The sequence below is a fragment of the Equus asinus genome, chromosome 28 (assembly GCF_041296235.1).
Source record: "Equus asinus isolate D_3611 breed Donkey chromosome 28, EquAss-T2T_v2, whole genome shotgun sequence".
Taxonomy (NCBI): Eukaryota; Metazoa; Chordata; class Mammalia; order Perissodactyla; family Equidae; genus Equus; species Equus asinus.
Genome location: NC_091817.1, coordinates 24,780,138 through 24,807,284, shown reverse-complemented (window position 1 = coordinate 24,807,284; position 27,147 = coordinate 24,780,138). Strand labels below are relative to the sequence as shown.

The following is a 27,147-nucleotide window of genomic DNA, read 5'->3' as shown; positions in this document are numbered from 1 at the left end:
AGGCGTCCAGGCAGAGTCGGTGGGAGCCGCGGAGGCGGGCAGATTCTGGACAATATCTGAAGGTCGAGTGGACAGGAGTTGTAACTGATAGGATGTGGGTGTGAGAGAGAGGAAGAGACCAAGATGCCCGCAGTTTCCACTGGAGTCAGGAAGGACGCAGCTGTTATTAGCTGCGATGGAAAGGCTGAGAGGGGAAGGAGGATTTTCGGGGGGATGAAAATCAAGGTTCAATTTGGGACCTTGAATGCCAGGAGCCTAATTTACTTTATTTTCCCTCCCCTGCTATAACAATTCTAATTCTTCTCAAGACTGTGTGGACCACAGAGGAGACACGCCAGCTAGAAAGCTCAGAGGACATTTCAAGACCCTTGCTTGTGACCTGAGTCATCCCCTGGAAGCTGAAGGACAGCCTTTAATTGCTGGACTAACAACTGAATGCCTGCCTTGTTCAAAACCAAAGCCACTGCTGGTCTGGCTAGGAATTGGTGAACCAAGCAGAAAATTCCAGGGCACAGGCGATCGCAGGCTCCAGTTGGAAGATTTTGCTCCCACAGTCTGACAGCACGAGCTGGGCCACGGCTGTCATGTTTGTGGTCCCAGCCCTGATGCGGCTGAGCTGGAGCAGCTGGGCCCTGTGGAGGGGACGGAGGGGAGAGTGGGAGAGAGATCCCAGCACAGGCCAGGAGGAGGCCCCTGGCTGTCACGGCTGGCACTGGCCTGGCCCTGGCACCTCCAACGGAGCTGTTCTTGCCAAACTCCAAGCTCCCTCCCCAGGAAGCATCCTGGTCTCAGAGACAACGGACCGTGACTTACAGGTAAGGAGCAGAGGCACCACTACCAGACCTTGCCGAGGGGTTTAAATTGCCTTTAGATAGAGCAAAGAACCTTCTCCAGGATGGAGCGTGGGTGTTTTCCTTGATTGTGTGAACGTGTCTGAAGGTTGCCATATTTCGGCATTTCCAATATCTTCCATCCTCTCAGGAGCTCCTGCTAACTGATCTAAACCAGACAGTACCAGCTTTTTCCAGTGATGAAGATCTCCGTAGCCAGGGCTGAGTTCGGCTTCCAGCTCCATCGCTTCCTGGCCATGGGAGCTGGAGCAAGTCATTTGATCGCTCCATGCCTCAGTTTCCTCACTTGTAAAGGGGGAGGTGATAACACACAGTAATGAGGTCATGCCTATAAAGTAGCCCGGGGCCTTGTTGGCAGTAGCGCTCAGTGAATGGTGGTTTACGTTGACATTCTGACTCTGCTGTGGTTGGAGCTCTGTCCAGTAGTCCAGAACCAACCAGAAATCTTTTTATCTGAAACTTCCCAATTTGTCTGTGAGATAATCTGTCTTTGAAATCCTTTCCTACGCAGTTCCTCGCACACACTAGGCGCTCCCTGATATTGATTTAGAGGAATCTGAATACAATCGTGTGGCCTGTGCTAGGATCCTGCCTCTGCCCCACACTGGCTGTGTGATTTTGGGCAAATCACAAAACATGGCCTACAGCTCAGCTTTTGGACCTATTAAAATGAGAATAACGGACCATCTCTCACTGGGTCATGAGGATGAAAAGAGATAGCAAATGCCCGGGAATTGAGTAAATGCCCACGTTGTTAGTATTGTTGAACTGTTTCATTGAATTGAGTGATGAAATGGAATTATTGAATTATTATTGGATTGTTCTTCTTGCTATCGTTGTTGTTCTTATTGTTGATAAAATGGCAGAGCCTGAGAGGGGCGTTGATTGGTTTCTGAGTGATTCCAGACTTGCAGCCCTGGACCGCATTAATTATTTACAAGTTCCTTATCTGGCTCGATTTGACTGATTGATTTCTTCACTCAATAAATATGTATTGAATGTGTGCCCTGTACCAGGCCCCATTCCAGGCTGTGAACAGGCCAACACCTTCTTTCTCTGGAACTTGCATTCCCGGTAGGGGAGGCAGACAGAAAACAAGATAATTTCACACGGCGGTAAGAGCCGTGATGAGAACACAGAAAAAAGGCGGGTGATGGGAGGCTGGGGGCGGTCAGGGAAAGCCTCTCTGAGAATAGGCAGGAGCCAGTCTTGAGAAAAGGAGAATGGGGAATGGGGGGCAGGGGGGTCAACCTAAACAAAGAAGTAAACAGGCAAGCTCGAATTACCAGAAGTTGAGTTTCTTTGGGAATAGCAGAGGAATTGCCCTTTGGGAAATGCTTGCTGTAGGCAGCCACAGGTGAGTCTGTCGAGGGTTTGGGGTGGGCCGTATTTATGGGCAAGGAGCACAAAGAGGGAGAAGTCCAGCCAGAGTCCAAGCAGTAAGTCCATCGGCTTCGGGATGGGGAGAGATCCTTGGTGGATGTTCATTGGTTAGGTACGAGTCTGGGCGTTTTGGAAGTCAGGCATTTGTATGAAATCAGTCACAATTCTCAGGTTCTGGTCTTCTGAGGGCGCATGCGTGGGATTCTCCATTTTATATCCTCCAGTTCCTTTTTCGATTGAAATCCTTTCGTAGAGGTGTGTGTCTGCGGAGGGGTGAATGGGATGGCCCAGACAGGGGAACACCCAGAGCAAAGACCCTGAGATGGGAAAGAGCCTGGCGTGGTGACAGACCCCCAGAGAGGCCCGTGTGGCTGGAGACCAGAGGGCAAAGTGCCTTAGAGGGGCTGACGGGACAGATCCTGTGGGACCTGACGGGACGGTAGGGAATCTGGGTTTCATTTTCATGTGATGGGCAGTCACTGGAGGGTTGTGACTCTTCTCCCAGGTATTGTATGACTCATACTCCACGTCCTACAGGTCTCAAATGCCCCTTTCAGTGGGGTCTTCCCTGGCCACCCTACCTACAATTGCAGGCCCCTATTTAAAGGGATGACATGAATTCGGTCCCTCTCACCGCCCTCCATGTCCTCCTTCCCTGAGTTATCTTCCCCCCCAGCTCTTCTTATCTTCTAACACAGTCTACATTTCACTCTTTAATTTTGTTGATTGTCCTTTCCCAGGGGAGAATGCAAGGTCCTGCAAGGTCTAGAAAGTGCTGGCCCAGAGTAAGTGGGCAAATATTTGTTGAATGCAAAACTGAATAAAGTGACATGTTGTAGGTCACGCTTTCACAAGGACTTTCTGGCTGCCCGTGGGGGAGGGACTGTGGGACATAGGGAGCCTGGTGAGGTGGCCTCCGAGGCTCTCTGGTGTTACCAGAGCAGGCTGGTTTTGCCTGCCGCACAGTATGCCAATCACTGAGACCGTGAGTTTGCAGCAGAGAAAGGCAGCCAAGCGAGGAGACAGGAAAACAAGCCTCAATCTGCCTCCCTGAAAATGGGGACTAGGGATATTTATGGAATAGGGGGGCCGGGTGGTCTGAAGTGGGAATAGATGATTGGAGGTGAGGAGAAGTGAGGTAGCAGATGATCTGCGCAAGCATAGTCAAGCTTCACGGCTCTTCCTAGCACGCATGTTCACAAAATGGCGGCCTTAGCATGACGTGAGGGTGGAGTTTTCAGCCCCTTGATGTCAAAGGGTCACCTATCAGGCGTTCACGCAGGCCCACTTGATGAGTCAGTGGTCTTAACTGGCCTGAACTGGAGAAGGAGTCAGCCACAACAGGAGGTGCTCACGTATCGTGGGATTTGAGATTCAGGAAAAAAAATCCAAACCTAGATCTGAGTCCACTCTCAATTCCTGAAAAACAACTTAAGCGCCCGTTGCCATGGTGAGCCAAGCGTCAGAGCTGTTATCTGTAAGGTGGGTTTCAGTGATGTGTTATCTAACTAATTTTGCAGACAACTCACTGAGCATAGTTAAAGTGAGTCGCCTCCGGTTCACAGGACAAGAGGGGTGGGAGGCGGTCCAGTTTGACATCGTCTCACACGTAGGGCCCGCTGGCCTTGCTGACGGCTGGAGTGTGGGTTTGAGGAGTGAGAGGACTCGCTCTGTGTTTTGGACATGAGCAACTGCGATCATTTGCTGAGACTGGGGGGGATGAGGTCGGGAGGGGCCGGGCCAGCTGGAGGAGTCAACTTGAGGGGTCTAGGCGACAGCTAAGAATGGCGGCGTTGTCAACAGAAAAAGATGGTGATGAAAAGGAAAGTGCTTAAAATAGTGGAGAAACTGTCAGTTTGACAAATAGGAGTTGCTCACGTATCATGGAATTTGAAATTCAGAAAAAAAAAAATCCAAAACCTGAATCTGAGTAAATTGGGATAAATGTGCGACACTTTGATTACATTCAAGTACAAAGCATCAAATAATAATGTTAGCCAAAATGCCTGCACTTTGAAGTCACAGGAAGTGCTTTAAAATAAATTTCAATGGAATTTTAAATAAAATGAAGAGAATGACAATGGAGGAGGTCTCCAATTTATAGGATTATTTTTTTCCTTTCAGTTAAAGAGATAATTACAAATAATCTTTAATATTTTGGGAGAGGGATACCACCCCAAATAAGGGGTATTTCCCAGAATGCCATTCTCGGTTTTTAGAAAGAGGACCTCTGAGTTTTGCCTCCGAAGGGCACTATGCAGGCCTCCCCCACATTTCCCAGAGGCCATTTCAACCCAGTTGCCTTCCACCAAGACCTTCAGGCATCTGCACATGGCAGTGCGTTTTGTTTGGTTTTCACACCCACAGACGTGACAGATCTTTCTATGATGAGATTTGTGGTAACTCTAAGACACAGGAGTGGTTCTGGAAGCAAAGATGACAATGCAAAACCTGGGAAGATGTGGATTAAGCAAAGCTACGCTACAGTCTATCCTTGACGGGCTTCTTGAAAGCATTTGGTTTTTGGAGAATGGAAGCTGCCGCACCATAGGAATTTCAGCCCGTCCTTTCCTCACGGGAAAGTCACAAAAGCGATATTTTCCGCCTAAAGATTTTCCTGCCCCCACGAAAATGGTTTGCTGACAGCTCATATTTTCCCACGCGGAGCTGTGCGTTCTGAATGCAGTCCGCTACACTTGGTAACAGATGCGCAGGAAGCCTCGCCTTTGAGAGAAATCGCTGTGACGAGCCGGGCAGGGTTGTAACCAGGTGGCTGTGTCGGGAACTCCCGGGTTGTGTTTGTTATTCCATGTGCGTCGAGGCTGTGAGCACCCAGCCAGGGCTGCCCGGAGGACTGCTGTGCAGCTCACAGGGCGCATGAATTGTGAATCTCAGAGTCTGCTTGCAAGGAGGTTTGTAGCTAAAACATCAGCTGCTCTTGCAGGTAAATCCGAGTTTAATTCCATCTCCCATTGCTGAGCTTGGGGATGCTGCCCCCCCCCCCCATTTCTCTGTTCTTTGTTCTCTGGCGGCAGATTTGCTGGCAATGCGCGGTTTGGTGCAGAAATGACTGCTCCTTGAAAAGGTAAAAGATGGCCCTGCTCTGTGGATGGACTGAAGCTGTGCTGTCCTGCCTCCTCATCTCATTTTTTCCCCCAACCTCTGCTGCTTGACTCTGGTTCAGCAAGCCGGCGTGGAAGAGCCACCAGGGGTTAGGGGACCTGGGTCTGAGCTGGGCTCACCATGGCCACTCTGCGTGACCCTCGCCTGAGCCTCAGCTTCCCAACCATGCAATGAGGAAGTTCAGGAATATCATCGCCTCCATCTCCTGACACGGCAGCAATGCTCTCCCTGGTGTGGATGCTCGGAGACACAGGGCTCTCTGTGCGCTGTCAAAGATCCCAGTTTCAAGGGCCTTATCTGGGGGCCACACCAGCCCCTCAATTATGAACACTGATGGCAGAAAATGGGCGCACCCTCATCCTCGCACATCCCCGGGGACGCATGTCTGCCCACACCTGCCCTGAACAAATGCCGGGGAAATGAAAATGTCAATTACATGGTTGCCATGGCAACCCGATCTCCTGTTTGCCGCTACAGCTTCAGTGTTGCCATCATTATTTTCCTACTGAGTTGATTGAATTCGTCAGTTATTGCCTCCTTCCCCAACTCTGTCACCCTTTCAAAACACACACGCACACACACACGCTGGTTTGTAAAGACTAACGGAGCCAATGATGCGTCTTTAGTGGGCTGAGGTGAAAGCCAGGAGAATGCTTTTGGAGCAAGAGGGTGCACTTTTGTGTTCTTTCTGTGCCTTTTGCAGGTAGTTCAATGAGATACAGGGAATTTTCAGCTTGAGATTAGAAAGACTCTGCCAGTAATTCCCTTCTTGACCTTGCATGAGCTCTCCAACTTCTTGAGCCAGAGGTTTAAGCTCTTTATCAAGAGAAGATAATGCTCTTAGCCCCACCAGGGGAGTCGGATAAAGACCGACAAGAAAATGCCCACAATCTTTGCATTCCCTGAGGAGGAGTGACCTGCGCACGGTCGTGGCTGGGTTTCCTTCTGGAGTCTGGTGTGGCTTGGGTGAGGAGCAAGAGCATGGAGACAGGAGCCTGGGTTGCAATGGAGTTTTATTAGCTACGAAACTTTGAGTTGTTCCCAAACCAGGTTCATTTTGCCTGCAGCGCAATTATGCCAATCCCAGAGATGACGAATTTGCAGCAGAGAGAGGGTTTGTTCACAAGGCAGTCAAGCGAGGAGACGGGAGAACCAGTCTCACATCCACCTCCCTGAGAAATAGGATTAGGGCTATTTATGGGATAAAGGGGCAGGGTGGTCTGAGTGTGGGAATAGGTGACTGGAAGTGAGACGAAGTGAGGTGACGGATGATCTTCGCAAGCGTAGTCAAGCTTCATGGCTTTTCATAGGATGCAGGTTCACAAAATGGTAGCATTGGCACAATCTAAGGGTGGAGTTCTTAGCTCCTGACGTCAGGAGGTCACTTATCGGTCATCCTCGTGGGCCCAGTTGATGAGTTAGTGGTCTCAGCTGGCCTGAACTGAACAAGGGGTCCACTCTCAGTCCTGAAAAGCTTGAGCACCTGTTACCTTGGTGACCCAAGCGTCAGAGCTCTTATCTCTAGGGTGGGCTTCAGTAACGCATTGTCTAACTGCTTTTGCAAACAGGCAACTAACTGATTATAGTTAAAGCAAGTTAGCCCCCGTGTCAGAGTTAGTCCCTTAATCCCTCTGTTAGTCTATGAAACGGGGCTGACAGAGCAGTGCGACCTCGTCAGGCTGTTCTGATCATTTAATGAAGCACCATAGAAAATGCTGGCCTGTAGTAAGGACCCAATAGGTGATAGTTCTTATTATATCATGTTGGTCACTTCGAGAGAGCCACAAAGGAAAATTGGACTGTCCGATTGTCACAGCTGGAAGGTACCTGCTTTAACTTTCCGTACACATCTTTGCCGCTTTTTGGAGTGTGTTCTAGCTTCATCTTTCAGAGCAGGCTAGGATGCCATAAACATTCATTTTTCTTCCCTGTTGATAAATGAACTGATTTGATTTTGATTTTATTAATTTTTTTTTTTGAGGAAGATTAGCTCTGAGCTAACATCTGCTGCCAACCCTCCTCTTTTTGCTGAGGAAGAGTGGCCCTGAGCTAACATCCGTGCCCATCTTCCTCTATTTCATACGTGGGACGCCTGCCACAGCACGGCTTGACAAGTGTGCCTAGGTCTGCGCCCAGGATCCAAACCAGCGAACCCCGGGGGGCCGAAGCAGAACATGCGAACTTAACTGCTCACCACAGGGTTAGCCCCTGTTTTGTTTTTAAAAGAAGTCTTTTTTCTGTTGCCAAAACCATCCGATGATGAAATCACCTATGACTGAGGTTGAAGGGCCTCGGGGGAAGAGGCAGCATTTCTCCCGTGACTTTGTGCCTGGAACACAAGAGGGACTCCTCCTCTGTTCCTACTCCCAGGGCGGAGGGGCCCTGCAGGGGTCCGCTCAGTCTGGGCAAAGAGGACAGCTAAAGAAGGAGGCTTTTTTTTGCTTGCTTTTTTTAACCTCCTGAGCTTTGCCATCAGAGTTAGGTCTCTCCCTGTTTCCTCCGTCTGCTTCCCGGGGGAAGAACCCTGGGCGGCAGTGACGGCAAAGGCCTGAGCCCTGCTAATAAGTCACTATTTCTGCAGAGCGGGGCACGGTGGAGAGACGCCAGAGTGTAGCCCCCGTTCTAGAGGGCGTCTAAAGGTGTTTCTATTTCACAGAGATTTCAGAATGTTAGCACTTTAAAAAAAAAAATCAAAACAATTTTACTGAATAACAAAGGAATTGTATAATGTGTATAACCTTTGCAATATATACATTTTTTAGTGTTTAAAAAATGTCAGGGAGCACAGTTTGCTCAGGGATACACTGATGTTTCCTGGGCCCAGAAAAGTTGAGACAGGAGGGCTCCACTAAAAAACAGCACCGAGATGATTTTAACAGACGGAAAACTTCAGCAATTTTTTATCAATTTATTTGATAATGTGTTCCCAACCTACTATACATGAATTACTGTAAAAGTAAAATGGAGGGGGCTGGCCCGGTGGCGAAGCACTGCTCATCAAGCCATGCTGTGGCAGGCGTCCCACATATAAAGTAGAGGAAGATGGGCACGGATGTTAGCTCAGGGCCTGTCTTCCTCAAATAAATGAACAAGTAAATAACATAAATAAAAGTAAAATGGGAAAAACACTTTCCTAAACGTCGAATATCATTAAACTAAGTATATGCAGTGGGGATGACACCACTTTAACAATTGCTACTAATGCTCTCTAGTTCTGTCCCCAAGCTTCCTTGGAGAGGAGTGGCCATCAATTCTTCTTCAATAATTTGGGGGCCCCTGCTCCTCCCAGATACCACCAGAATGGGGAACTCACCCAGAGGCTGAGGTAGAGGCTCTGTACTTCGATGTCCTGGTCTCTGATGGTGAAACCATGGGGGTTCCGGCCTCTGGGTCCTGGGGGGGTCCACGGGGGCTGCTTTCAGCAGAGTGTGCCTGGGGTGAGGGGCCTGGGCTCCTCTTTGAGGTCCAGCTCTGCCTGGCGGTGCACAGCCCTGCTGGCCTGTGTTGGGCTTGTCCCCATTGGAGGGAATTCCCTAGGGTGCTCGAACCTGCCTCCCCAGAGAGCTATGGCTAAACCGTCTATGTTGAGGAATTCGGGGAGGTGGTCCTGATGGAGTTGATGCAGAGGCCGAGGGCCCCCAAGCTTCCTTTCGACGCCGTCAGTATTCCTGCTGCCGCCACCTCTTGCATAAGACAGGAAGGACGAACCGCCGTCCACTCCCTCATCCCGGGCCCCTGGGCTTATCTTTTTATAACAGAAAAGAAGAGCCACTCCAAGATGATCCAGCAAAAATCCGTCTTATAAATACTTTCCCATAAGCAGAAGCAGGTGAATCGTAAGACGGGGAGTCAGGGGAAAGGGTGACAGGAGAGGACCGGCTTTATCCAGAGACTTCTGTTTTTAAAAGGAAAGCCGACTACCGCAATTAGCTGTAATTTTAAAATCTTCATGGCAAGACAGCACCAAAGGGTCTTGCCACCTGCCTGAAAAGGATGTGTGTGTGAGGAGGGGGACTGGGTATGCTGGGGGAAAAGATGAACCTTTCGGTAAATGATCCTGCCACAAATGTTTACATTTAATTCGTTTTGTACCCCATCTCACCCTTCCCCCCCAAAAAATGAAATCATGAGGATCTAGTTTATCGTAGTGCTGGTTCCCTGAAACCCAAGCTCTGGAGCGCAAACTGCTCAGGGCGCCTGGTCTACCTGGTGAAGGGCAGCCCCGGCGTCAGTGGGACCAGAGGAAACCCTAGGTCCTCGTTCTCGCCAACAGCGTCGGCACCACCCACGAGTTTGTCAGAGATGCAGAATCGCAAGCCCCAATGAGTCTTAAGCTGCATTTTAACAACATGCCAGGTGATTCGTGTGCACCGTGCAGTCTGAGAAGCCCTGAGCCAGGGGTGCACGAAGTAGGGAAGGGGGGCTGGGGGTGCCCGCTGCCAAGCGCTCTGGGAATACGAGGAACTCTTTGTTGGGTTAGCGGGGTCCGGCCTCCGTGGTGTGAGCAGATGTGGCTCTAACTACAGCACTGAGCCTCAGTGTCAGACAGGCTCACCTGCTGGGCGAGAGCGCTGCGCACCTGGAAGGAGCCCTGCTCATTACTCAGGCCTCTGTTCCAATTTCACGATTTCTGCCTGAGGTTGTGTAATCCCGGGTTTGCAAGGCTCAAGTCTGGCGTAAGTCACAGCTCGTGAATTTCTGACTCCAGCGACGCCTTAATTGGAGGCGACGCTCCCTTTCCTTAGTAAAGTCACGACCTCCTGTCTAAATTGTCCCCTCAAAGCCTTGGAGGGAAAAGGAGGCTGACCTCACAGTGCAGCCTCAGTTATGGTGGCTTTAGTGGCTTCTCCAAATGAATATTCTAAGTTTTACTAGTTGCAACTGCTTTCCAATTCAGAAAACATTTTATTTCCACCCATTCTCATTACAACCATATTGGGGCAGAGAGAGGGTTGCCATTATTCCCACTTTCCAGAAGGGAAAACAGAGTCAGAGAGGTAAAGTAACTTTCTCAAGGTCACACAGCAAACTAAGTGGCAGACTGGGGACCAGAGCCCAGGTCTGAATGACTCTAAAGCCAGGGCTGCCTGTCCACCGGGGCTACACCTGGACTTTCGAAGACAGAATTTGCATGGTGGGTTGAGGCCATCCATTGTTTCTTTCAGGTGGGGAAGAAAAGCCGGACAGTCCTTTCGGATGATCTTTGTCATTCCTCTCCTGCTTCCTCCAGCGCAGGGCAGGCCTTGGTCCTCACCCTCTCCCTCTGAAAGACTCGGCCCCTGAAACGTGGCTCCTCTGCTCCAGCGGCTTCTTGGAAGGCTAGGAGTTGAGCCCGGGCAGCCTGCCCACCAGGGACTGTGGCCAGCGGGGCAAGTGTCCACGGCCCAGTGGCTGCTCTGTTTGTCACTCTCCCAGGGACAGGTGCACAGCCAGCTCCCGCCATTGCCCCGGTGCTCCTTTGACTGCCCTGCACTTCCGAGGGGAACAGCTCTGGGTTCAGGTCCTGCTTGCTCAGGGTGGCATGATGACTTTCATGAGCCCTACACGCTTTTGCCTTTGTGGGCCCTTTTCTCCATTAAAAAGAAAGATCCAAAGCCATGTTTTACTGCTGCATTGGTGTGGAGATGAATATATTCATGTTATATATTAAACATTTTCTTCTCCCTGAAAATGTATTATTTTCCTTCTGATTTTAAGTGAAATGAAAACATTTTCACTTCACTTTGTGTCCCTCAAAGTCCTGTAGATCCTGGACACGGCGCCCCTACTAGATAAGTTGGCCTTGTGCTTACTGAGTTTGTGGCGACCTTGAGCAAGTTGTTTCACTTTCCCGAGCCTCGGTTTTCTCATCTGTCAAATGGGCGCAGCGACAGCGTCTGCTTTAATCCACAGCAAGGGGCTCGCGTAGAGGCAGGCCATGGCGCCTGGCATCGCTCGTGCTCAGTGGAGGCGCTGCTGTCACAGCCCTTTGCTGGGGAGCGAGTGGCCTGCTGTAGGGGTCCAGTGCCTGCCCTGGGGTATCGACAGGCCCCTGAGGGTGCGGGTTTACGCTGTCGGCCTGCGGCCCGCTCCTGCATCACAAGCATCAGCGCTGGGCGAGTCCGGGGAGCCTGCCCTCCGCCCGGCCCGTGAAGAGACTGGATCCATCGGGGAAGAGCCGGGATGAGAACCCAGGCTCAGACCCCAGCCCAGAGCCCCGGGCCCACCCCAGCTGTCTCTTCAGGGGTGCCCCTCGGGGAGACAATTACAAGCAGATCTCCTTGGTGAGGACATGGCAAGTCTTTGCTACAAAACTCCCTCCTGCTGCCACATTGCCTCCTTGGCCTTTCCGCTGCCAGTTCCACGTCCTCGTGGCCACGTCTGCACTGGGCTGTCGTGGGCAGTGCCCGGCGAGGGCCTGGCCTTTCAAGGTGGCACAGCCTGGGCTGGGTCCCCGCTCTACCCCCGAGTTGCTGGGCAGCTGGCTCCCGTCGGCTTTCTCACCGGGGGGAAAGGACCTAAGCACACCTCTGACGTCACGGAGCAATTGCAAAGGTGACATGATGACACGGGTGAAGCTCTTGCTCAGTGACAGGCACACGGGGGGCTCCATCACGGAGTGAAGGCAACGAGGAGCACGAGGATCAGACAGCTGCTTCCTCCTCCGTTCTCCTTCAGGAAGCTTCTCAGGAAAAGCCCTGAGGGGCCCACAGGCAAAGCTGGGCTGCCTGGGCTGCAAATCTGGATGGAATAATCCTAGAATTTACCTCAAGGGGTTGTTCGGAGGAGTAAATAGTGAACACAGCTGAAACGCTCACCTTGCTACCGGCTATCCAGCGAGTGCTCAGTAGACGTCAGGTGTTTTTTCCTCAGGACACAAGCCATAGATAGCAAAGTGGCTTTAGCTTTCAGGATGGAACCTTCTAGAACTTATATGGGGCTCCGGAAGTGGGAGTTCTCAGTTCCTTCCTCTCCACCTGCTGCAAGGCTGCAGCTCAGGGAGCCCAGGGAACTTTCTGTCTGTCCGTGACCTTGGGGTTGCTAAGACCCAAGCGGATGACTTCTCCTGAGCCTTAGAAAACGGCCGTGTTACCAGGGAGGCTGTGGGCCTGAACCTCCCCATGAGGCGTCCTACAGGCAGCATGAGGCTCTGGAGAGAGTTTGGGCTCCAGGATCAGAGGGAAAGGGGGAAGGAAGCGAAGGGAGAGCAGGTGTCCAGAGTCTCCGCTGTGCCAGGCATGGGGCCCTGACTCTGCTCCAGGTTTGTGCAAACAGCCCTGCCGGGAGCTCGGGCCGCCAGGCCCCTTTGCCCTCTGGCTTCAGCTCCTGCCATGCCTTCTCTGTGGGCAGTGCCCTTGGACTTCGAGCCAGCTGGACACCAAGATGGGGCCTGTGACCACAGCCCAGGGGAAGCTCCTGCCTCCACGGGCACTGAAGTCAGACCCAGAGCCGCTGACCCCAGGCTCCCACCAGCCACAGGCTGCCGGCAGCTCGGATTCCTTCTGGCTTTCCTCCTGTGGGACCCTTTAGTCTGATGGGGACCCCGAAGGAGAGACGATGGAGGCTGTGCTCCCTGTATCCTGCTTCCCCGAAGACTTCTGTTACCCCGAGTCCTTATTGGCTGCGGCATAAAATATTAACACTGACTGAGTGTCAGCGCTGGGGCCTTCCTGGCGGGGTCTGGTTTCACGGCCCCAGGAGGCGGCAGCTGCAGGCCCCAGGGCCCTGGCGCCTCGGCGGGCACACCACGGCGAGCAGCAGCCTGGCCCACACTCCTGCTCAGCAGCCACGATCTGGGGATCTGAGGTCAAGGAACATGACGCCTGTGGGAGGTAGGTACCCGGATGCACAGAGCTGATAAAGAGTCTGACTTCTGGAATCTGAACTGGACTCTGCTGGCCGTCTCTGTGACCGTCAGCAGAACAGCTGGTTGCTTCCTGTGTAATGACTGAATCAAAACACACACACAGATACACACGCGCACACACACACGCACGCACATGGGAGGGACGGCTGGCTACGATCTGCTTACACACGTTCTTTCCTCCCGTACCGACTTCTGAATGTGGGCTCTGTGAGCCTGCCTCCAGAACTGAATGCCAAACAATCGCACAGGTTTTTTCTGGAGACGGGGTTCTAATTTTTCATTAGACTCTCAAAGGGGTCATGGATTCCTACTCCAAATTTAAGCACGATAATGCTAACAATTTCCCTCTAGGAAAACCTACGCCTACCCGTCAGCGAGAGCAAAGATCTAGGTACAAGGCCACTCCCGGAAGCATTGTTTGTGGTTGCAAAAGACTCGAAATAACTCAATCATTCATCAACAGAGACTGGTGAAATCGGTGGGTCCCCTCACCCTTCGGAAGGCACAGGACCGCGGGGGGCGGGGCTGGGCGTGTGGCGTGGAGGGCACGCAGTCAGAACAGTATGTGCATCCAGCCAGCGACGTTGGGGGACGGGACGTTCTCCACCGTGAGCTTGTGTCTGGGGGTTATCTCCAGGAGGATTCGCCAGCCACTGGGGGAAACGGCTGTCTCAGAGGAGGTGGGTGGGAGGACGGAGGTCAGGGGGAGGGGAGACGTGATTGGCACCAGAGTTTGTATGGTTTGAACTTGTGTGGTGTAAAAACAGTCAAACAAGAAAACAGCCCCACGGGCAACATGCGGCCTTGGCTTTCAAAAGAACCTAAGCAGAGAGAGGCCTGGGGCCGGCCAGCTGAGGCCGACCGAGGGGCGGCTAATTCGGGTGGGCAGCTGCCACTCCTGTAAATCAAGAAGGTGGCTGAGGTCAAGCCTGACTCAGAGGGAATGAAGTGGAGTGGCGTCCTCACGCGCGGTGTTTAACAGCCGGCCGCGTGCAAGCTCTTATCCTCGCCACGATCACGACGTCTGGGCTTTCATGGATGGAGCTCAAAGCTCGCGGGCAAACCCCGTTTACCCTCCTCACAGCCCTTCAGGCTGGGGGCTGTAACACAGACGTTTGGCATCCGTCGGGGAGGGACAGAAGGGAGGAACTGAACAGTGACGCAGGAGGACTGACAGTGCCCCGCCTCACTCAGGAGGGAAGTCCCCAGGAGGTCATCCGGGTGGCAGTGCAGTCTGGGATTTCCCACAGGCCAGCCCTGGCAGCCGTCGACCCACCAGACAGGCTGGGCTGGGGTGAGCTGGGCTGCGGGCCACATTCCTTGGCCATGAAGCGCCCTGTTGACTGGCCAGAGCCCCAGCTGCTGACATCCATCCATCTTCACCCGCTGGGCTATGGTCTCGGTGAGAGCTGAGTCGGCTGCAGATGCAGGTTAACTATTTGCCTGAGGCCGGTGAGGGCCTGGTCAGAAGTGCCAAGGGGTGGGGCTGGCACGCCCTCTGCTTCATTCCTCTCGCGGGGCCGCAGGAGTGGTCCAGACAAAGGGTCACCTGCCCGCTTTGAGATCTTGTTCTCGGAAGTGGACACTTTATTTTGCCCGTGAGTCTCTGGCCTGGCTCCTGTTGTGGGGGATGAGATGTCAGCTTGCGTTCTGCCCGCTCACAGGAACCCTGCCCTTGGCCGCAGACGCAGCCTCAGGGTCCCTGCTGGGGGAGGGACCTGGGTCCTCACGGGACACCCAGAGGTGCACCACGCTCCCACAGCACCATCCACAAGGGGCGCTTGTGGGCAGGGTGACCACCACCCCATGCCCAGCACTGAGGACTCTCCCAGGACATGAGACTCTCAGGGCTAAAACTGGGACACTCTGGGGCAAACCTGCACAGCTGGTCACCCTCCCTGGAAGCCTGCCACCAGGGGGACATGCTATCCCCGGGCAGAGGGACATGCCAGGACTCTAAATCCCTTCAAGGGCAAGGACTCCGCATTTCTTTTTTTTTTGTTCCTTTCACAATTACAGACTTTACAGAAAAGTTGCAAGAATAATACAAAGAATCCCCAGATACCCTCCCCCTAGGTCCCCCAAGAGTGCCAGGTCTCGTTAGTCCCCATCTGCAACAGTTCCTGAGCTTTTCTTTGGATTTCATGTCATTGACATTGTTGAACAGGACAGGCTGCTTATTTTGTAGAATGAAGGACCCTCCAGTAGTGCCTGGCATACCACTGGCCCTAATAAGTGCTACCATGTATTGAGCACCGACTGTGTACCAGGCTCTCCCCGTACGTTATCTCGTTCGTCTCTTCGACACCCTCTGACGGACAGGTGATATGATTACCCCATTTTGCACACGAGGCAGCAGGCTCAGCGAGGTCAAGGGGCTGGCCTGAGGTTGTTCAGCCAGGAAGAAGTAGGCTCGGAATTCAACCCCTGAGCCCACACTCCTAACCACTGGGCCGTGTGTCCCGGGGGAGTTTTCTCGTGTTTTATTTGCAGGTGTTGTTTCTTTTAACTTCTGGAACTCTGAGGTCAGCAAATTGTTGTCAAGGTCCCCAGCCATCCCCACAGCCTATAGAGATAAGAAGGCTACCTTTGTACTTTCCCCAGGCCCGCAAACGAGGGCGCAATTATCCTCAGAGGCTTGGAGAGACGGTGAGCGGCGAGCAAACGGCTGTAGAAGATTGTGGGGAAAGTTCACCTTTGAGTCTAAAAACCGCTACCTCCCACTTGGAGTCCCTGTTGTGGGTTGGAGCAGGATGTGGACTTAGGAATCCTCCCTGGTTTGGTCTCTGTGGCTGTGGCTGTCACTGAAGCCACAAAGGGTCACCCGGCTCTCCTGCCTGCCTCTGCCCCTGCCCAGAGCCACAGAGTGAGGCAGAGCATCCTCTCAGAGGGTCTGGTCACCCTCCTCCAGGAAGTCCTCCTGGCTCGAGGCTTTGAAGCCCCGGCAGCCCCCACCTCCTTTACCCTGTCCCCATGCCTGCCTCTGCCCTCTCCGGAACAGCTCCCTCACTCATTGCACATAGTAGGTGTTCGATACCCATGAATGAAGGAAAGAAAGGGCACAGGATGCCTTGGGCCTACCTTTCGCTGTCACCCTGACAAGTAACCTTTAAGCTCTTACTTGCGTCTCCATAGTCTCTTCCACCTGCTGGTGGGCCACGAGGTCTCGTCTGACTGCTCTTGAGAAAGCAGCCTCCTTTCTGCCCGTTTCTGCCCTCGTCTGTGGCCAGGTGGCCCCTCGTGCCGCCCGCGCCCCTCTCCTCTCCCAGGACACCCCAGCAGCCTCCACTCGGCCGTGCCCTCTCACCACATCATGACTGCTGGCCCAGCCTGCTCCGCGTCTTTCTCTGGGTGACCCACGTGTGACTCCATATTTCTATTGAATTCGTTCATTTAGTCATTCAACAGATACCGTCCGAGTACCTACTGCGTGCGAGGTACCGTGCTAGGGGCTGGGGTCTGCAGGGAACAAGTCAAAGTCCTGCCTTCGTGGGAGAAAGATGATTAAGGAGCAAACAATAAATAAATGGGGCCATGGCAGGTTGCTGCAAGTGCCAGGAAGGAAAGAAACAGGGGGACTGCCCATAGAAGAAGTGGGGGGCACCGAGGCTGGACTGGTGGCCAGGGAAGGCCACTCCAAGGAGGCGACAGCTGAGCTGCGATCTAAGGATGAGGAGCCAGAAGGCACAGAGTTTGGGGAATGGCGTTCCAGGCAGAGGGAACAGCAAGTACAAAGGCCCAGTGGCATGTTTGGGAACAAGAAGGAAGCCTGTGTGGCTGGAGCTGGGCTGAGATGGGGCAGGTCATCGGGGCCAGCCCTGCAAGGCCGTGCTGACCGTGGGAACAGTCGGATTGTGTCGTAAGCTCCCTGGGAAGCCACTGGGCTTCTGGAGTCGGAAGGTGGTGTTGTCTCCTTTACATTTTGGGAGCCCTCCGGCTGCGGTGGAGGGTCAGACTGGAGGCCCCCCGGCTCCCGCCCTCCTGCCTGTGCCAAGTCGTGTTCTCCCCTTGGCTCACATGGCTCCCGAGGGCACGGGCTTGCCCCAGTCTCCTGGTCCTCAGGTCTGTCCTCCTTCTCTCAAATCCCCCGGTGACCCTCTCATGGTCCATGGTGTTCCCGCCACAGCAGCCACTCTCGCGGCCTCCGCCCTCCCTGCAGAGACCAAGACTGGGGCCCTGGACTCAGGCAGACCTGGGACCAAGCCCTGGCTTGGACACTCGCCAGCAGAGTGACCGTCCTCTGAGCCCCAGTTTCTTCCTCTGGAAAAGTCAGGGCACCAATAGCACCTGCATCGTGGGGCGCCTGTGTGGATTAAGAGAAAATGCTGGACCGTGCCCGGCACAGGCCACACTGGGCTGAGTCTGCAGCTCGCCCCTTCTTGGCCAGGAGCCGCTGGGGGAACGGGCCCACCGCATCGCTGGCTGCCGCCCGGGCCCCGTAGCTCAGCTGAGCTGTGAGGGCTCCGTGGATTCTGGCCCTTGTTTTCTCTGCTTCGCAGCTGCTCAAACAGCTGGCCTTGCTGCCGGCCGAGAACAGTCGGGGACGAGGGGCTGAAACCTGAGGAGGAGAATTTAAGCCACAGATTTACCATACCTTTTATGAGCTTGGCAGTGTGGCTGAAGTGGGTGTTATCAGTAAACACGGCAAGGCCATTGAGCGTGCTGGGCGTGTTGCCTCCACTGACTTGGCAAAGCCTGAGAATGTTCCCCTTAGACCCCCGTTTGGAGTCTACATAGTAGAGTGTGCTGGACCTGGGGTCAAAAGCCCTGCCACTCAGCTGTGTGACCTTCACAGTGCCTGTTTCCTGTGTAAACCGCAAGCTGGGCCCCTTGAGGTTGTGGTGGCCAGAAGAAAATGTGATGATGGCCAAGAGAAGCTTTGCAAATGTTGAACCGCTGGGCCCCTGTGAGGAGATGGCAATGAGGATGATGTCTAGGACAACGTAGTGTGGGTTCCAGAATCAGAGAGAATGGGTTCCGGTCCAAGCTGTGTGACCTCAGGCAAGTTGTTAACCTCTCCAAGCCTCAGTTTTGTTATCTGTAAGATGAGGCTAAGAGTAGTATCAGGGTTTCGGGGGGATTACATGTGATACACTGGGTTGGCTAGTGTCTCCCACAAAATCATGTTCATTTGGAACCTGTGAATGTAATCTTACTTGGAAATAGGGTCTTTGTACGTGTAATCAAGGTCAGATGTGGTCGTACAGGACTGGAGTGTTCCCTAATCCCATATGACCAATGTCCTTATAAGAAGAGGGAAATCTGGACAGAGACACAGACACAGAGAGAACCCCACGGGGAGACAGAGACAGAGATTGGGGTAATCCATCTACAAGCCAAGAAGTGCCAAGGATTGCTAGGGACCACCAAGGGCTGGGAGAGGCGAGGACGGATTCCCCCCTCAGGCCTTCGGAGGGCGCGTGGCTCTGCCGACACCTGGGCGCTGGACCTCTAGTCTCCAGAACCCTGAGAGGAGACGTTTCTGTTGTGTACACCGCCCAGGCTGTGGCAATCGGTTACAGCGGCCACAGGAGACTAACGCGTGGGATAATCCAGAGAGGGCACCCGGTGTGGTCCTGGGTGTGGAGCAAGCAGTGTATCATTGTTGTCATTCTCATCGCTGTCTTCAGCCCCGGGTCAAGGGCGGCTGTGACGGCTGCAGACGTGGTTGGGGGAGACCAGCAGCCCTGGCCTCAGGCCTTGCTGGCAGTGAGGGTGGGGTGGCTTCCCTGGGCCATGGTCTCCGGGAGCCCCTGCCTGGGTGGGGTGGCTGACTTCCCTGAAGCTCCGGGGGGTTATGTCGAGGCTTGGGGGCGCATCTTTACGAGCCTTTGTCGTGGGGAAGGGTGCTGGCGGCCTCCCGGGAGCCGCCTGGTCAGCCCAGCCGCCTCTGAACCTGTCTGACAACAACATTCCTCTGACGCTCGGGCCGCCAGGTCGTTGCACAGCGCTGTGGTTCTGTGACTCGCGGCCTACATCAGCTGCCACTGCCACGGGCAGTTCCAAGGCTCCCCTGTGGCAGGCAGAACCCCTGCCTCCCACCCAGCCTGTCAGCCACCCAGGCGGGTCCTCGGAGGCCTCTGCAGAAGCAAGGTGGGGAGGGACAGGCCTCTGGGACCCTTCAGACTCTCCAGGACAGAGCCGACTCCCTTTCCCATCTTCCTCCGGGGCCTGTCAGGGCTTCTGGGTTTGGGGCAAAGAGTGTGATGGTTTGGGTTTCAGGGAAGAGCGGGCAGTGGAGAGAAGTGGCCTCAGGACGTCTGGTTCTGGCACTTTCTTGGACTGCCCACTTCATCCTTCAGGGCCTCAGTTTTCTCAGCTGTAAGGGGGCCATCTGGAGGACCTGAGGAGCTATGGGAGGTGGAGGGCCCTCCCTGGCCTCTGCCCACCACGCGGGGCACCTTTGCTGGGCGACTAGGAGTGGCAGGTCACATGGCTGGGGGGTGACCACACCCTTCCCAGTTCGTGTCCACTGATCCACCTCAGGACGGAGCAGGCCTTGGGGGGTAGGGGGGAAAGGAACAGACTCCTGACCACGGCGGCTGACGTTCAAGACATAGACGCCGGGGTGGCCGGCCGAGCCCATCGTGCGGACAGACAGACAGGCCGGGCCGAGCTCACGGCGCACGCAGGCGCGATCCAGGCGCACGAGCACCGCCCGCGGGCCGCGGGGAGCCGGGATAGGCGCGGGGCCGGGGCGTTCGCAGGACCCCGGGATCCCGGGACCCCGGGACCCTGGGACCCTGGGCAGCCTCGCCGCGGGCGGCCCCGGTGGCCGTGCAGACAGCCCTTCCTCCCGCAGGAGCGTGCTCACTGCTGCTTTCCTAGCCTCTGTTTCCAACGTCACTCATTTCGGGGGCCCCCAGCCTCTCTGGTGAGGGGGGCTCTGTGATCGCCACTGGTCTTGAAGGACGTCCTGGTCGGACAGGCAGGCCGGTTGCTGATGTGGTCCTGGCTCAGCCAGTGGGGGTGGTAGGTGCAGCACCTTGCAAGCAGCCCTGAGGCTTCTGGGAAATGTTTGAAGTCGGGGGGCTGGGGGGTCTAAGAAAACACCGGTCGGTTGAGTTTGGAGCACGGAGACATGTGGCATCTGGACCTGTGGCCTGAATTGGCAAAACCCGCCCTGAAGCTGTTCTGGCCACAGATGTGTGCAAATTCTGCCCCGGGTCAGCCACCCGGGAACCCTGGAGGCTGGGCACCTTCCAACCCGGAGGCCTGTCTGCGTGGGCTCTGGGCATTCAGGGCTGGTTTGGGCAGACGGTGCTGTGTGTAAAGGTAGGGCTGACTGGAGAAGCGGAAGCAGGCCACCCAGGCCCCAGCCTCCTGTCTGCCAGCGTCAGGCTCCAAAGATGGTACCGTCCCAGTCAGGCTGGGGCTGGGCCTGGGCATTCCGGAGCAGGTGCAGGGCTGTTTCTGGAACTGTTTTCCTACCCAGGTCCCCTCCCGTTTTCATCCACACTTGAATTGAACAAACAGGATTTGAGCATCTGCTGCAAGCTAGGCTTTGTGGCAGAAGAAAGAATCACAGTAATCATAACGGTGACAGTTCTAACAATAGTGACAGTTTCTTCATCTGTAACATGGGGTAATAATAAAGTCCACCTCCTAGCGTGCTGTAAGGATTAAATGGGATCTGGCACATAAAACACTTAGCACATATTGCCAGGCACATAGTAAATTCTTAATAAATAATATCCATAATAATAGTAACTATTACTATTGGGGCTCGCATTTATGAAGGCATTGAGGCTCAGAGAGGTTAAGTGCCCTACCCAAGGTCACGCAGCATGGGAGCCTGAATCAGGGAGCTCAAGTCTTACAGAGGAGACTGACAGGTCCCCCACAAGCTGCGATCCACTGTACTGAGTGAGCTAAGGGAACGGTGGTGGTCCTCGGGGCAGTTCTGGCCGGGTAGTGTCAGGAAGGCCCCACGGAGTAGGTGATATTTCCATTGGACCTCCCAAGGGGAAGGGGCTGTCATCATGGAGGCAACTGCATTGCAAAAGCAGGGAGGCGTGGACACAAGGTAAATTCAAGGAACAGAAAGCAGGGACCTTGGGGGGGTCAGTGGGAGAGAAGGCTGGGCAGCTTGTCTGCAGGCAGATGGTAAAGAGCCTTGAGTGCACACCGAGACTGACACAGGGTGACGAGGACCCCACCGACTGTACCCTCGAGAGGCAGGATGGCACAGTGGCTCGAGACCTGAACTCTGGAGCCGGCCGGCCTGGGGTCGGATCTACAGAGCGGGCCAATGGCAGCACGTGCACCCCACAGTGGGAGGAAGGAGGCAGGAGCCCTCAGCCGGTGGAGGGTGGGGGGTCTATCTACCAGGCACATGGGTCTGGCCCAGGCTGGGGCTCTCAGAAGTGGTTATGGTCCCCAAGATGTGGCTTCCTTGTTCCCCTAGGGCCCAGGCATCTGCGGCTGTTTGCCCGAGGAGGCAGGCGTAAGGAGGATGGGCCGCCTGGACGGGAGGTTTGCCGGGAAGAGGTGCTTTCCGGCTGGTCTGCCTTTGGAGATTCAGACACAGAAGCTGTGCCTCCGAGACCCTCTGGGATGCTCCTCTTTCAGCAGAAGTTGCCCTCACGGCAGGAGTGGAATGAGCTCCTGCCTCTGATTGGCCAATTTTGCCCTCATTTTGGGTCCCCTGCACCTGTGCACCTGCTGGGGGTCAAGTCTGGGCTGACGTTGCCTCTGGGATGGCTGCATCCATCTGCGACCCCACTGGTGTCAAACAGAACACGGCTGTACGAGTTTGTGGGGGCCCCTCAGGAGCAGTGGCTGCTCCTAATGCACCCTTCCTGGAATGCCAAGATGTTTCCAGGCCACCGAGAGCACCCCGGCCAGTGTTTCCAGGGCCTCCGCATCTCAGCAACCCCTTGCCTTGATTCTCTGAGTCTCCTCCTTGACCTGCTTTGACCCTGCCTTGGCCTCTGTCCATCTTCCTGCCATCCCCGCCCCTCCCCCCATTCCTCCATCCCTCACCTGCTCTTTGATTCACGGTTCCTTAGGCCTCCGAGGAGGTCAGGGGCTCCCATCACTTCTGGTCGGAATCTGGAGCTGTCCCTTGCCACTTGGGTATCTTCACACATACCTGTCCCAGGCTCTGGAGTGAGGGTGCCTGGACGGGGGACCGCTGGGGAGGGGCTGGTGCTGAGGGCCCACTCCCAGGAGCCAGATCTCAGAGGGTGCTCTGGCCCAGCCTCTAGGCAGGTCTCCCTCCCTCCTGCCCTTCTTCCTTTCTCTCCTAAACAGCTTTATTGAGATATAATGAACACATCATAAAGCGATCCATTTAAAGTGTGCAATTCAATGGTTTTTGGTATATTTACAGAATTGTGCAACCATCCCATAATCTAATTTTAGAACATTTCGTCACTCCAAGGAGAAACCCCATTAGCGGTCCCTCCCCCCACTCCAGGGTAACACTTCCCACCAGGGCACCACCCCCCCCAATCTCCTTTCTTCTGCTGGCATTCATTCGTGAAGCGTGAAGCGGCTGTAAGTGAAGCCAGAGCGCCAGGTACAAAGACGGAATTACTCCTCCCCTGAACCAGGCCCAGAGCAAGCGAATCTCAGGATTACAGTCATTCCTTCCATCTTGCTCACTCCCTCCCTCTTGGCTTTAGCGCTGGAAAGGTCGCCAGCCCACACTCCTCACTTACCCAGGGAGGGACATGAGACCCAGAGAGGGGAAGAAATTTGCCCAAGGTCACACAGTGCTGGGGACACAGGCCCTGGCCTGGAGCACCCCCTTTTCCAGTGCTCCAAGCCGCCTTCCCACAGCGGCCCCTTGTCACTCATGGGCCTCCCCCTAGCTGTTCTTATAACATAGGACCTGAGTCACTCCACCTGTGGAGTGGGAATTATAACGTCTACTGCACACGTCGTGAGGATTACATGAAATCGGAGGCAGTCCTGGACGTAAAGAGTTTGTTCCAGTGCTTAGCAATAGCCGGCCCTCGGCAGAAGCAAGTTAAATCAAATCAGACTAAATTCCCACTGCGGCATTCCCGGCCCTGTACATCCCGGTTGTTTGGGATGGGTGGAAGTTCTTCCCACTCCGCTCCCGAAGATGACAGATGGATCTACCACCGAAACTACCGAGCTCGCAGTCATTTCTTTCCCGTCACCTGGAAGCCGGTGATGTCGGCAGGGCGGGCGGAAGGTTGAGACTTGTCGGGATGACTAAGAACCCAGAGCCGTGGGAGTCTGGTTAATCAGCAGCGTCAAAACTTCCTGTGGCTGTTTGCAAACAAGGGCCACCCCCAGAAGAGGAGGACCAGCAGGTGGGGGGGAGGCCGGGGTGGGGGGTGCTGCTGCAGAGCCTGGGTGAGTGAGGCTGGCAGTGCTGGGAGGCTGGCAGGGTGGTCAGGAGCCATGGCTGCGGTTCCCTGGGGACACACGGCTTCCCTTACCGGCTGCTGCCTCTGCACACCCCCATCCCCCAAAGAATGCAAAGTTGACTGTAGACGCCAGAGCCTCTTGAGGGATTCGCTTTCCAGGAGTGGCTGAGTGACTTATTACAGGAAGCCAGAATGAAGTGCCAGGCTGGTGTCAGAGCAGAGATAAACTTAGGAATGCTAATGGCCAACTGAACAGAACCTTCCAGCGTTGTGGGCTGTTCCAGAACCCACCTGGGAAGGTGTCTGGGGGCTGAAGAGCAGGCGGAGGGGGTGGGACGCTGACTCAGTGCGCTCAGCGCCGCCCAGCCCAGCCCAGCCCAGCCCAGCAGACAGAAACACCGACGAACAAACCAGACACTCCCCATTCTTGACATCCATCACACAGATCTCTTTTTATGTGCTCCGTGCCTCCCGGGGGAATCAGCCGGGGCGAGAATTCCAGATCCAAGAGAAAAACTGTAAATTAGAGCGAGAAGTAGTTCTCGTCAGAAATGCTGCCAATGACAGTGTAAAGTGTAAATTTGGTACAACCCTTCTGATGGCAATCTGGCAACATGTTTAGAAAGTGTAAACGAAATGCTCAGACTCTATTCAGATTTGATGAAATTCATGGCCCGTCTCTCCTCCCACCCCGGGGAATGAAAAGGCTGCACGTGGAGAGATGTTGACAGTGATGCTGTTTATAAAAGTGAAAAAATGGGAGCTGCTCACATATCTGACCCCAGTGGAATGGTCAGCACAGTCAGGGTACAGCCATTTAGTGGAATACTATGCAACCATTTAAAATAATTATTCTTTTCGGTCATTTTGACTGAGCACTGGGTGTGCCCCAGATACTGCGACCCCAATGCTAAATGGGATCTGGCTTCATCCACAGTATGGGATGCAGTTTACAAAAGAGCAGACCTTAGTAGGAAAAAGTAACTTGGAAAATGCTTATTATGTGATTTAAGAAAAGGCAGAGTAGAAAATTATATCCACTCTCTGCCTCCTGCTGTAACCGCGGCCAATTTTTGCGGAACGCCGACCGATGCTGGGCTACGGGTGTGACGCGCTCGCTCTTATTTACTTATCACAACAACTCAATACTTAGGGACTAGTGCTTCCGTCATTGTCACAGGAGGAAACTGAGGCATGGAGAAGTGACTGAACTAGGGTTCAAACCCAGGACCGCCTGACCCCAACCCCAGTTTTAACCATTGCTCCATACTGTCTCCCCTTAATACAGTAATAGTGTCTGTTCAAGCTCAAGTGCCAACAAGAAAATCTGAGCCCATGACAATAAGGTAAGAGTGGTGGGATTTGGGGACTTTTTCCTCTCTTTGTTTCTGCTATATTTGTGCAGAAAAAAAATTGCAGTTCAAAAAAAAAAAAAACCCAGCCACCTAGAATTTGCAGCAGATGGGGAAAATGAATGGGGAAGTTGAAAAGAAGTGGGAATGATGTTAATAATGCATGCCTTGGCTTAGAAGAAGGAGCTAGAATGACTTAGGAACAAGAAGGGAAGCCAGGAGCTTTTGGGGGAAGAAGCCCGGCGGCTTCCGGATGGGGGACAGTCCAAGGGAGGAGCTGACTCAGAGGGAGGAGGGGCAGCGGGCCATTCTTGCTAAGTCTTTTTATTACCTGGGCTTAAGTGCCTATCTCCTCAGTGTTTGCATTCCTCTCATTTTTTAGACTACAGGAAATGATAAAGAGGGGAAGAAACCCTCTGTTTGCTTAACACCCTGGAGTGCTCAGAGCAGGGCATCTCTGCCAAATTCTTCCTCAGGTCAGAAAGAGGTAACAGGTTCCCCTCACCTGAGAGCTGGGAAGAGCTGTTCAGTCCAGTCTCCCGCGCAAAGGCAGAAAGGAAGTCACTGTCCAGAGATTTTAAAGCAAGGTGGCTTTATTGTGGGGAGAGGGGCCTTGGTTCCCTACAGAGACCTCTAGAAATGGGAGTGCTGTTTCCCCTCTTAATGTACCTTTTCGAAAGAAAGCACCTTGGGCAGAAGGAGGAGGGCACAGAGGGAGCTGGAAGGGGAGAGAGGAGTGAAAGGTACCATTTGTTCAAATATCTGTTGAGCACTTAATGCTCGTAGGAGCCAAGTCTGTAGCAGACAAGGGCGACTGGAACTTACGGTCCAGCCAAGGGTCATCCAAGACCCCACCTGTTCATGTCCACCGAGGAGTGTGGCTTCCTGAGAGCTGGCAGGTGCGAGCCAAGAGCCAGCCCGCCTGGTGCACTCGGAAGGCTGAGTACAGCTGGCGAGGAGTCACACTTGCACTGGCAGGGCTGGCTGCAGAGCCCTGCCTGGCACCCCCCCAGCCCCTCCTCGGATGCTCCCCAGCTCCCGCTGCTTGGTCCAGGACAGACTGTTTCGGGGTATCGGACACGGTGGGTTCACATCAGTGGCTAACTGAGGCAGGGTTACTTAATATGTGGCTCCACTCCAGAATGGCGTTCTCTAACTTCAAGAAACTGTTTATTGCGCAGTCTCGTGCAAGGATGGACGCTTTTCACATCTCCTTACCGACCACGTTGAAATAATTCCTTAAGGAGTCTTCTCTTGCTTCCTTTTAATAAGAATTATCATGAAGTTACACAGGAAGACGGTCTCTTTGGCTACGCTTCATGCCCCCTGTTCTTCCTGTCTTAATTATACGCGATCTAGGTATTTATTCAATAAAAACTCACATGACGCCAGGCCTTGCAGAGCTTTCCCTGGAATCAAGTCAGGAAAGGGCCCTGCCCTCAAGGAGCTGATGGTGTCGACAGGAGAGGCCATCACAGCCCAGTGCGGGAGGGGCTGCAGGGGGATGAGCAGTCAGGGAACTGGTCCCTGGGAGGGTCAAGGAAGGTGAACTCTAAGCTTGAAGGACTTGAAGGACAAGCAGGAGTTGGCCAGTAAAGGAGGGTGGAGGCAGGTGGAAGTGGGGAGAAGGAGAGAGGCAGGGAAAACAGTATTGCAAAGACCTGGAAGGTAACTGAATCGCAAGTTAAACCGTTAAAGCTGGAAAATCGTGTAAATCTCATGTGTGCTTTCCTCTGGGTTACTATGAGAATCAGATCAAGCACAAGCTGGCTTGTTATTCCCCTGTCGTTGCTTCCCTCTGGGCTGAAAAGCTCTTGGGCCCGGCCGTGGGTATCTCACCTGGACGCCTGAGAGTTAAGGGGCTTCAGGCTCTTTGAACACAAAGATGGCGCTGCCACCCCCTGCCTGGGGGACATGGTGGATGTGCATACAGATGTGCAGTGTTCCCGTCACTGCCTTTTGTCTGGCCCTCCCTGAGACGGCTATGCCTCTGCGAGGTGGGCAGGGAGTCAAGGCCAAAGGCCAAACCCAGGAGTCCTCATGCCCGGGCTCAGGACCTTAGCGTGGGGATGGCCAGGTTTCTGGCAAATCCTCCACCTTCCTTGTGGCCAGGGGAGAGTTGGCATTCTCATCAAACCATCAGTCCAGTTCCTGGGATAGAAATGACCTTGAAGTCATCGGTATGCAGTTCCTGGTGACATTGTGCAATCTTTAATAAATTCCAACAGTCATGAAGCAATTTGTTT

The 27,147-nt window shown here is 54.0% G+C and overlaps 1 protein-coding gene across 5 annotated transcripts in view; it reads left to right on the top strand.

Annotated features, from left to right (window-relative positions):
* The first annotated feature begins 482 nt into the window (after positions 1-482).
* Positions 483-27,147, top strand: part of KIFC3 (kinesin family member C3) — a 64,874-nt gene continuing 38,209 nt past the window's right edge. For 2 of the 5 annotated variants that reach the window (XM_070500415.1, XM_070500417.1), the window contains exon 1: positions 484-815. In XM_070500415.1, the coding sequence (XP_070356516.1) occupies positions 585-815 (231 nt within the window). In that variant the 5' untranslated portion in view covers positions 484-584. Of the gene's footprint in view, positions 816-27,147 lie in introns of all 5 variants that reach the window. The other 3 variants (XM_070500416.1, XM_070500419.1, XM_070500420.1) reach the window with 3 other exon arrangements.